Here is a 12,079-nt window from a genome sequence, read left to right on the forward strand (position 1 = left end):
ATGAGGCAGTCTTCTTGGGGAAATCTGTTCATGACAATATGACAACACTTAAACCATTTGAATACCTATTATCTCAGAGGAGCACAGACAATTAAAAATCAAAGGTGTATTTTAATGTACTTTCTCTATATCCAAATACATATAGATGGTCTTTCCAAATTGACTTTGACTCATAGCTGCAGGGCATGGTCCAGCCCTGCAAACCTGGTGATTACCTTCCAAACGTTTACCTTCTTTGTTCTCAGTGTTTGAATAACCGCTTCATGTCATCTGTTGCTTTTTCAAGACAATACATTTTCACAGTGCATCCTTTCTACCTTTATCCTTAGCCTTCTTTTCCAATTAGCTCACGTGACCTTTATGTGTGTCTTTCTGCACATACAACACAGTCAGCAATTCTGGTAAATAGTTTTATATTAAAACTCTGTATTTGATAAAGGTCTATATTGTGTAAATGAATTCTAAAAAAGGTTTTTATTGATTTATGCTTGCACGGCATTGCAAACGTAGACAATGCAGAAAACGCAAAAAACACAAAAATCAGCAGAAAAGAGCATTATACATTCTTTTATTAGATTATTGTCTGCGTGTGTGTGTATGATATATCACGTTTAGAGGATGATTCTTATGAACTGTCATTCCTTGTAATATCCTCTCTCCTTTAGGGATATCAAATTTTCAGCTGCAATTTTATGTCTTGCAATGCTGTATGAGTTTTTAGGATAAGACAAAAAACAAGCCAACATTATAATGTTACAGCAATTTTGGACTCTGTTCTTCAATTTAAATCAATAATTTATCATAATAAATCATTCTATACAAATAATATGAATATATCATTAGCAGAATGTAAACAATTGCAAACAAGTGCAATTAACTGACAAGAATGTAAAATAAACTATACAGTCCACTGTCCTTTTGTCTTGAGAAATGTGCTGGCAAATGTGTTATTATAAATGCATTGACTTCAGAACAGGACAGAGTTCACATCTGCTCATTGTGGAACTGAGGCTGACTAGAATCACCAGAGGGCTATACTGCATATTCCAAAATCACCAGCTACCTGCTTTGATGTTCGGTCTAAAATCTGAAACGGGTCATTTCAATCATGGAGCTCGCTGCTTCTCCCTCCTCCTCGCCTGCTGTCTAATCTACATATTTACTTCTTTGTTTCCAAAGGTATTCCATACCTTGAATTCAAAATAGTTGTATGAACTGATCGTCTATGCTGCTTTCAAGCGTTCTATGATTTTTTTCCTGCGTGTTCAGCCTCATCATGTTTCATGCATATTCTGTCTTTGATTTACTGCATGCCTGTCTTGCCCCTTTGGATTTGTTTGTCTGTTGTGATGGCTGCCTGTTGCTGAATGTAAGCCTCCTCGCTAGCAAGTAAATCCTTCTTTTATTACATTAGTTCTGCTTCATGAGTCTACTTTTGAGTACAAGAGCTGTCCACACCTGTGGTGCTGACTGTAGGATTTATTTTGTATTTCCCCATCCCTACTGGGAGCAGGAGGCAGATTTAGAAAATGAGTAGCAATACTCAGACATTGGTCATGGAAAGTGAAAGGAACAACATTTGTTGTTCACACATTAGTTCCCAGCATTAAATACTCTGCTATTCAAATAACAAAGACACGACCCTAGGACAAATATCAGCGAAGTGTTGTCTGTTTGAGAGATGTCTAAAAAGATTTATTTTTATTATTATTTAACCTTACCAAACATCATTATGCAGATAGGCCTTATTAACAAACAAGCAAGTGATTCCAGAGCTTATTCAGATTCTTGTAGGGCTGGATACCAAACACTCAATACTAAAGTTTTGAGTTCAGACCAAATTGCGACCTGAGCATGTAGTAGAGTAAATGAAAAAATGGGTTGGGGTTTATGCGTTTGTATTCAGCAATCTGAAAAACTATGATAAGCCTTATCACCAATCAGCAGTGACTGCAGAAGACACCAGGTATTCTTATTCTTACAAATTAGAAATATTGCTGATTGTAAAATATTTTATCATGAAAAAACACACACTCTTTAGCATACTTGTTTATTATATTTCTTTATAGTGCAAGGCTATACCTATGTGTACATTCAAAGTATATATGTAGGGTCTCACACTATAGATTATTGTTTACTTTAGACAGTGGGTAGAATAATTAATATGATTAATGTGACAACTTGCCAAAATGTCTATGGGAATAAACACTAATATTATAGTTATTTCTTTATTCAAAAGCCATACACATCAAACAGTGAACATTTTGATGTCAATATACTGGAAATGAAAATGAAGACAGTCATTCAAGAAGCGCTGTCAGTGGATGTGGAACACTCCCACACTCCCACACGCCCCCTTTCACAAACAATAACCAATGGACATCACTGATGTAAGGCGGTCACCGCTTCTGTCCAATCAACGCGCACGTTCTTCAAACACGTCATGCTAAGGAAGTACAGACTTGCCGAAACAGTGGAGTGTGGGCCCTAGCCAGCTATACTTAGCTCTAAAACAAGTCAACTCAAAATTGAGATATTACATGTAGATAACTGACACTTTGAAAAACTGCTGTGTGATAATGGGAGCGAACAACAGTACCCGCCGCGTGTCATTTGAGTCAGATGAGAACGAAAATATAACAGTGGTGAAGGGCATACGGGTAAGTGACAGTATACATAACGTTGCCTGCTTAGTGTTGATTAAACAGGTGCGTCATGACTGACCAGTTAATACAGTGACGCAATTAAGTTATTAGGCTGTATTGTAAATGCGAAACTATCAAGTGCTCTGTGGCTTGTCTAAAAGCAGCTATGCTAACTTGTCATTGCAAGCAGCCTGCCTTCCATTCACCCTGAAAGCTACACAATAAGTTAATGTAAAGTAGTAAATGAGGGTACAATATAACAATATATATGTTAAATAGCTGCTGCAGTCGCTATGAGGTTTAGACAACGAAAAGTTTTTAATGTCCTTTTGGGAATGTTGACGTTGACGTCACCAGCCTCGTGTTCTGCTGTCTGTCAACCAATGCATGAATGAAACTGACTGGAACAGGACAGGATGTTGCATTATTGGTTATAGATAATGTTATCCTTTAAGAGTTTTCGTGGATGCATGTACATGGAGAGACTGTAAGTTTCTGTTGTTAGGTCAGCTGATGTTAAATCTAGATTGAGAGGCTTTAGTCGATCAGATAAGACTTTAGTTGGCATTGCTTTGTCTATTATTACTTAGTAGGACAAGTGCGGCTAATGTAATCTTTCAATGAGGCATAATCCTGTTAATGCTGTAATGTTGGTGTAAATAGATTGAAAACAAAGATGTGTCTTCTCCAGTTAAACACAATGTCTAGTTTTCTATAGGAACAATTTGGGGAGTTACCCTTATTCGCTTTCTTGCTGAGAGTTAGATAAGAAGATCGATGCCTCTCGCATATCGGTTTAAGTATGGAGCTAAAGCTAGGAGCTGGATTATCTTAGCATAAAGACTAAAAGCAGGACAATCAGCTAGGCCTGTCTGTGTCCAAAGTTACAAAAATCATTCTACCAGCACCTCTAAAGCTTACTTTAAGTGCCTTAACTATTTTGTGATATGAAATATAATGACTTGATTATATGAAACTATCCTATTTAAATTCATTTCATTGTTCCACTTAAACTTTTCTTCTCCTCCAGCTTTCTGAGAATGTCATCAACCGTATGAGGGAACCTGAAGCTCCACCTAAACACCAACATGCTCCCTCTCCACCACCTTCCATGACACCCACCCTTACTCCTTCTCCTCTCCTGCGGCCACTGTCTCCCCTCTTTGACCATATCACCACCTTGCCTCCTCCCCCTGCTCTTGTAGAACCAGTTACACCTCCTCCAGCTCCATCATCTGCCACAGAGATTGTGGCTCCAACTCCACCACCTCCTCCTCCTCCTCAACCTCCTACAGAACAGGTAGCAGCACCCACCATCATTGACATGGTGCTCCCAACCTCAGCTGCTGCTGCTCCTGCTGTTGAACCAGTAATTTTGCCTCCTGCTACTCCCATTGCTCCCTTGAATCTTGCTCCCTGCCATGCACCAGCTGTGGAGGAAGAAATCACTCCGCTTGCTCTTCCTTCCCTTGCAATCGAACCTTCTCCTCTTCCTATAAATCAATCTGATGCTTTCTTACCTCCAGTAATTGAACCCATTGCTCCTCCATGTGTGTTTGAACCCATTGTTCTTTCATCTGTAGCTGAACCCATACCACCTCCTCTTTCTGTCAAGATGGAGCCAACCATTGCTCCCTCTCTTCCCAAATTGGAATCCCTCTCTTCCCCTCCTGTCACTATCCTGCCACCAGCCCTGCATCCTCCAGGGGACACTTTGTCCCCGCAGCCTGCTGAGCCATTTACTGCCCCTCCCCTGCCTGAGTATAATGCTCCTTGTGAACCAGTTGCACCTCCTCCTCAGCCCCCAGTGGAGCCAGTATCTCTTGCCCCTGTCCCTGAGCCAATGGTAGTACCTGAGTTAATTTCGGTCCCACCTCCACCTCCTGCTGCACCACCCGGTGAGTTTTATTCCACTATGCTGAAAATCAGTGTTTGTAATACATTTCACACACAAATGAATGAAGTTAATGTTGAATGCATTAGATGTATTGCTTTTTGGTGTAAGTTGGTCAGTAATGATTTAAACTGTATGATGTCTGTGGTAAAGGGTATTTAAATCAATGTTAAGAAATGGAGAAGCTTACCAAGATTACTCTTTGTATATACAGTTAGTAGTTGAGTAGTTGTGTCAGGATGTACTAAATGCTTTTTAAAATTGTTTTAAGCTTCTCTCAAAATGTACACTAATTTCCATTTGTTTTTGTTTTTGTTTTTTTAACTGGATTTGTGCAGTTGTGATTTTTTTTTTTAACCAAGGTGGCATCTGGACAAACTTGTGTCTTGTTTGTTCTAACAAGAGACAGGAGTGAATGCTCAAAAACTGAAGAAAGGAATTGTTCTTAGTAATGGCTCATTTTGTTCTGCATGCTTCTTCAATAGAATAGTTAATTAGAAGGCAAAGGTTATGAGGGAATAAGCTGTCCACGGATTTAAGTCCAGTAACATTGAATTTTAATGATGTTTATTGTGTGGGTTTTTACTTTGAGCCACCTTTCTTGCTGATTGTAATTGCGTAGTCTTCCATTTTAAAAATGATTCTCACAGAAGCCCTGGTCTGTGACTAAATGCCATTCCCTAACTGTTAATGAAATGATTAATTATTTATTTTTATAATGTTAATACATTTATGCTGTAATTAGTGGCACTACATTCTGCCTCGTCACTTTGAAGCTCAAGCTGTCACGATGACCCTTCTCCTTCCTGCAGTTTGTGAGAGCACTCAAAGTCATGGGACTCAGCAGTAGTCGCTATATTTGTTCACAAATAGTTTTTCTTTAATTAAAGCAACTATAATCAATATTTTTTTTAACTATGATTCATTGACACATTGTATGTTGAAGGGGGCACTTTAAGAGCCATATATTTCCCTCAGGAAAAGGGAAAAGGTGATTGAATATTGGACTTACATTCACAAAATGAATGCTAATGTTTCTCTGTGTCTGGAATTGTAAATAGGCAACTGCTGCTTACACGTCACCATATCAACTTTATAAGGTGATAATATGTCAGTGTTGTGTTTCAGCTGGTTTCCACTGCCCCAGACATGCAAACAAATCAGTTATTGATGTATATAAATAGAAAGTAGTGATTAGGAAGAGGAACTTCAGAAAATACGTATTGTTTTGTCGAAGCTTTTACAAAAGATTAAGTCTCATTAAGAGGAAAGTCTTTATAATCCTTATTGAGAAGTGCAAAGTAATTTATAAACTGATTTTAATCACATTTTAATATGAACCAAATTTCCTATGACATCCATGTCACTATCTATAATATGCTATCAAACTACACTGATTTTGCAGAGTTGATTGTAATTCAGGTACATTGTTTTATTTAAGAAAGTCGTTTGAAAAGACTCAAACACACTCGATCTTTTGACTTCTCTCTTTCTCGAAGTAAAGTTTTTAGTCTTAATGTGTCCTTAGTTTGGGCGCACGCCCCTTATCTCTTGACCTATTCCGGCAGAGGACATCTGAATGTTACCTGTTCATTACACTGTACATAATGGGGCGTGGGTGCTGGTTCTACAGAAGGTGGTATGCAGGGTGTGGGCAGGCCTCATCATCCTTGACTGTGCTCAATCAGTAAGGTAATTAAAAAAGGCCAACTTATGCCACGCCACACTGACTCAAGTGATTAAAACGACACCTACGCAGTTTCACATAACAAACCACCGAGTGTGTGTGTGTGTGTGTGTGTGTGTGTGTGTTTAATTTGGCCATAGTACTTCTGTAATATGACACAGAATTTTGTGTGAGCCACCTCCTTTTTGTTTGAGCACAATTTGGACAATTAATAGGATTTATTCCACAAAAACACTCTGTCAGTCTGTTTTTCCATTAGTTCTGTGGCCACTTTTACAGCACAGCTTTTCCATTTTTTCCTCGTTGAATAAAGTTATTCCTCTATTGTTTGCACTAATTAGTTTTTCAGATTAAAAGATATATACAACAATATCTCCACTTAATTTTGTGAAAGGTGTGTTGAGTGTAGTTATTATGGGAAACTAACAGCTGCGTTCACAGCACAACACAGTGTTCACGAGAGATGACAAAGCGACTTATCTATTTCCTGTTAAAGTGGTCAGTTATGTATGTAAGTCCTACATTTTCTGTTGAAGGACATGAAATTGTAATTGCTGCTATGTCTTTCCATTTCCATTCTTGATGGAAAGTTGATGGACAGTTTGAGAAGAGACAAAGATCTTTCATAAAAGGACTTTCTTTCTCTAATCTGCATCGTTTTGTGTGCACAGTATATCTGTAGTGTTAAGGATAGTGAGTTTATGTTTGGCTGTATTGTCTGTTTTTGCTCCATGGTCACCATGGTTTGCTGTTTTGTTCATGGCTGACTCCTATATTTACAGTATCGCACAGCAACTTAAGTCGGGTGACATTTAGTCATGTATTTTGTGCTGTCCTTGCAAGGTCACTCACCCCACAGTGTAATATGTACCAAGCTCACCCAGTTATGAAGGAGAGGGAAAAAAAAAAGTCAACTTGGACGATTGATCAAGCATGCTCTTTTTAAAGAAGGAAAAAATGTACGATGAATGTGAATCTCGTTAAAAAGTTGCAAAGTTCAGCCCAATTTTGAAAGGGTACGACCTTAATGAGGCGGACATTGATTATGTGTGTCCACGAGAGTTGAGTATCGAGTGAGGCTCTCAGCAGGTCGACTGTCTCTAAATCGTAGGCCTGACTCGGTATGTGTGCTGATTACATAGTCAAGGTTGAACCTCCTACACCTTCTCCAATGTGTTATAAATATTCATATGCCAGAGCCCACACACTGGGCTGGACTAATGGCCTGCTTAAATGTCTCCCAGGTGCAGCACAGAGAATTGGGAAAAGGGACAGGCAAAGGAAAACAAAAGGAGAAATGTGGGTGACTTAATGTATGTGCATAAATGTGAGTGTGAAACTTGTGCAATATATCTCCTCTCCTTTTTGAAACTGACTTTTCTTGTTAGCTTGTGAAAATGTGAAATGTTCAGTTAGGTCATTTTTCATCACATGAGATTGAATTAACAGGAAAGAGTGTGAATAAAAGAGAAAATCAAAAATGTCACCTGCCTGCAAGGGCTGGAAGCTTGCTCTTGGCGCTTTTCTTTTTTCTCTTTTCTCTCCTATGTGAACATAGTGAAAGGTGTGCGGTGACTCTGCTAAGCGAGAGCTAGAAACGTGAAGAAGTGGTAATGTTACAGATTATGCCCTCCACGCAGGTCCTGGGGTTAATGAAACTTCTGATGAGAAACGCAATTTGCCTTCGTCTATTATCTCCTCTGCCAATAGCCTGTGCTTCACCGCCTCTCCTACTCCTCTGGGTTTTTCCACAGGGTTTAGTGATTGGTGGAAACCGAAAGGAGGGGGGACACGTCTAAAAAGATGATGAGTTTTTAATCTTTATAACATTTACATGTCCTACTCAGGATTGACACCGGCTCTGTCGATCTGGAATTGTCTTTGACCCAAACCAGCCTCCCTCAAGGACCCCAGACAGTGTTTATCATATCAGAACCTGTTCTCCGGGTGACCCTGCAGGCCTGCTAGCTATCTGAAGCCTCTCTCTGCAGCGCTGTAGAGCATGTGGTGATAAATGAAGAGTTGCTGAGGCTTGTCTGAACTTAGAGGACTTTTAGAATTTTACTTTTCATCGTGCACAGCTAAAGGCGATATATCTTCAATGTAAGCGTGAGATATTTTAAGGGGCGGTTGATACAGAAATACCAGTCGTACCCATTGGCAAGCTCATAATGGCAGGATTTGACCTCAGATTTCAAGAGTCACTTGAGTTTGGTGGACAGTACACAGTTCATTCATCTAGAATCTAAGATCTTAGGAGAGAACAGTAAGTAAGTCAGGTGTTTTCATCAAAGAAATTCTGCACTGTTGGCGGCATAGTTTCTGATTTCATAGTGGCCTAAAGATACTCGTACTTTCATCATGATAAGAGGCAGCATTAGCTTGTGTTTCAGTACAGCAGCCGTGTTGTTTAAAAAAAGGTTTTCACCCCACGTGTGGACATTATGTGTGGTTATGATAACATGACTAGTGCAGTGACTCATTGTTTATTTCCCTCAACTATCCAGAAAACTCTTGAAACTCGACATATTTAAAGCTGCATTAATGGATTTTGTTTCTCATTTTACCTATGGTTTGGTTTCCAATAACTTATGGGAAATATCTGGCTCTTTGGCTGCTAACTACTTTGTTTGTCTGTCTATAATCCAAGTTAAGTCAACGGAGACTGAATATGTTGTCAACATCACATTGTTATGACAGCTAGACTGATACAAGCCTAACAAAACAATACAATATTCATACAGCACATTGCTGACTCGTCTCCAGGAGATAGTTATCTTGCATGCAGTCCTTAGTAAAGTACACCTTTTGACGTCTAACTGCCACAGCATTATTTCTGTAGACTGAAGACAATCATAGCAAGTCATGCGATGTTTTCATATTCACCTGATGTCAAGTAGCATTGTTACTTGACAGGCATCCCTATGGCAGAGTCAGGATTCCAGCCCTACAGGTTGTCTTTCTGTCATTGTTCTTAACAGAGTTGTAATTAGACTCTCCTCTGCAGTGGAATCAATGGAGCTTCTGAGTGCTGTCAGACATGATGGATATTATTTCCCCACACTCTGGACAGTTAGGTGACAGCAGTCTCTGTCTTTTGAGGAGACACTATACAGCAAAAAGTTGTCAACTGTCAATCAATGCCTCTGTTTGCACGAGTGTTTCTTCTGAAGCCCTGTCATCCTAAACCTCCCTCTACCTGCTGCTCATACATTCTCTTTACTCTACCAAATAGTTGTCACGCTGTGAGTTCTTGTGTTGTGGCGTTTGCTGCATAGAAGAAAAACGCTATAGAAGTTGGGATTCAGAGCAAGGATTAAGTTGACTGTATTCTGAGATGAAATTGTTAACAGTGTGGGTGTGACAGAGCTGCAGAAGGAGACGAAATAACATAATTATAAAGGTGAAGAGAGACATGCTTTTTAATGAGCTGAGCCAGCTGTTCGTAACTGTTGTCCATCAGTTCACATGTATCAAAATATAAATCTGAAAGCTATTGAATTTGACTTTTCATATCAAAGGATGATGAGGTTATTAGATCATAGGAACATTCAGACTGATTAACAATTAAGAGACTCAAACCTTTGTGTTATATTTTTTAATTTATGTAATTAGTTAAATTATTAAGTGGACAAAGTGACACTGGACATTACAAACACCAGTCAAGACAATTCAATTTTCTTTTTGCTACCATTGCTGCTTGAGAAAATATATATTTGAAGCCAAGAATTGTAGACTTAATTGTTTTTTTTTTCTTTACCTAGGAGAGGTTTGTAGTGTGCCATTATTAATAGCCTATGAAAGAGATCTCCAAGACAACTGGTGAACAGGCTTTGGGCCAATTAATATTTAAGAAATTAAATTAGATCATGATGTTGATCTGGATTTGGGGATTGTAGACGGTTCCTCTTTTTTTTTCTCCGTCAAAACAATTAAACTAAAGTAGATAGACTTAATTTTAAATCGTAAGTCTACCTGATGAAAAATGTATTTAACGTCACATTAAACTCGGAGTATTATTATAATTTGTTAATAATAATTGTTTTGTCTTCTTACGCTTTCCAGTTGTGGTACTGAACTCAAAGAACATTATTGAGATGTGAAGCAACACCACATGTTTGACTTTAACAGGGATAAGACCATAATAACCCCAAAGCACCAAACCTTTTTTTGTAAAATCACAAAATAGGCACTGTAACTAAACAATGAGAATAAGGCAATTTCTGAATTGGTGTTTTTTTTTCAGTTTTTTTTTTTTCAACCGTAGCTGCAACACCAAGATGATGAGAAAGAAATGTCATTTTTAAGTCTTATTGTTGATCTGATTTTGCTGGAATTTAGTTTGTGTGTGTGTGTGTGTGTGCATGTCTACTGGCACCACATGTTACCAGGTAATAACAGACTCTGACAAAGGGGATTATCCTATCTAACTAATGCAGTGGGAGAGTAATCTTGACACACTCAGACACTCCCCCTATCACTGCAGTGTCGCAGCACACCGCATGGCACTTCTGTCTTCAGAGCACGTTTTGGCATGGAAGTGGGCAGGCATCTTTACTTTCATGCTTAATTACCTGCCAAGATAGACCGACGGAGACATGGAAATCATACATGTATGATGTCCCTGACATGAATATTATGTAGATAGAGGCGTGTGTGTGTGTGTGTGTGGAATATAGGAATGTTTCCGTTTGTGATATGACGATTTCATATCTAAGGGCCTTACTGTTTTTTATAGCAGTTCTGTTCCACCTTCCTTTACTCGCAGCAAACGCAGTGGGAACACACTTTAAACTCAACACTCCATAATGTTTTATGGCGTACAGCAATGTAACAACTAGGGCTGCAGCCTACGATTATGTTTTATTATCAATACATTTGGTGATCATTTTCTGGTTAATAAATACCTTGTTTGTTCGATAGAACATCAGAAACCAGTAACGATCACAATTTCCGAAATCATAAGGTGATGTCACCAAAATGCCTGTTTTTGTTTAATCAACAGTCCAAAATCTCATAAGACTAAAAAATAGCAGGAAATGGCTAGAACGGAGGAAAGTTTTGGTATTTTCGCTAAGAATGACGATTATTTTATCAATTCCTTTGCTGATTTTCCTGTCGAACGAATAATCCACTAATTGTTGCAGCTCAAGTAACAACCCAGACCAATCTGCTCAAGCAAAACATAGATTTCTCATTTGTTATTATAGTAAAAAATGTAATTTTTTAATAACACATTTTCTGAATAATGCAGATTTGTCCAACATCTGTTGTTCCAACACTTTTCTTTCACTTATTAGACAGTATTACTATTCAGTGTACCAACAAACACAACATGCCTGTTAGCAAATAACAGCTGTTTACTTAAAAACCTGTTTAACTCTTCTCTTTTTGTCCCCAGTTGATGAAGAGGCCCTGAGGAAGACTATCACTGACGAGCTGTATAAAGGCATGGAGCAGGATAGGGCCAAGGCAGAGCAAGAGCTGCAAGCCTGGTTAGACACGCACACGCACACGCACACACACACACACACACACACACACACACACACTATTTTGGTTGCTAAATGGTTTTTGTTTATGACCTTCCACAAAAACCTTTGCTGTTGCAAGGCATTTTATGGATTTCACAAGTAAAGTGATTGCTATAATTAGTGTATTGGAGTTAAAAGAGATTCCTGGGTTTCTCTTTGCCCCTCTTCTCCTTTCCCTCTCTGCCCTACCTTCCTACTTTGGATCATGATAGATTGCATCAGGGTACTGCACCTAGTGTCAATTCCTGTTCCAAAATTTCATTAGAAACCGAAGACATTTTCAGATGTGACCATTTTCCGCTTTCATTAATAGTCAAAA

The 12,079-nt window shown here is 38.7% G+C and overlaps 1 protein-coding gene across 8 annotated transcripts in view; it reads left to right on the forward strand.

Moving 5' to 3' along the window:
* Window positions 1-2,426: 2,426 nt before the first annotated feature.
* The window catches only part of chchd3a (coiled-coil-helix-coiled-coil-helix domain containing 3a), a 59,165-nt gene continuing 49,512 nt past the window's right edge, over window positions 2,427-12,079 (forward strand). For 4 of the 8 annotated variants that reach the window (XM_029461700.1, XM_029461702.1, XM_029461701.1 and 1 more), the window contains exons 1-3: window positions 2,427-2,660; window positions 3,676-4,543; window positions 11,628-11,721. In XM_029461700.1, the coding sequence (XP_029317560.1) occupies window positions 2,580-2,660; window positions 3,676-4,543; window positions 11,628-11,721 (1,043 nt within the window). In that variant the 5' untranslated portion in view covers window positions 2,427-2,579. Of the gene's footprint in view, window positions 2,661-2,875; window positions 3,133-3,675; window positions 4,544-11,627; window positions 11,722-12,079 lie in introns of those variants that run through there. The other 4 variants (XM_029461706.1, XM_029461707.1, XM_029461708.1 and 1 more) reach the window with 4 other exon arrangements.

This window comes from Cottoperca gobio, chromosome 23 (genome assembly GCF_900634415.1).
Source record: "Cottoperca gobio chromosome 23, fCotGob3.1, whole genome shotgun sequence".
In the NCBI taxonomy this organism is placed as follows: domain Eukaryota; kingdom Metazoa; phylum Chordata; class Actinopteri; order Perciformes; family Bovichtidae; genus Cottoperca; species Cottoperca gobio.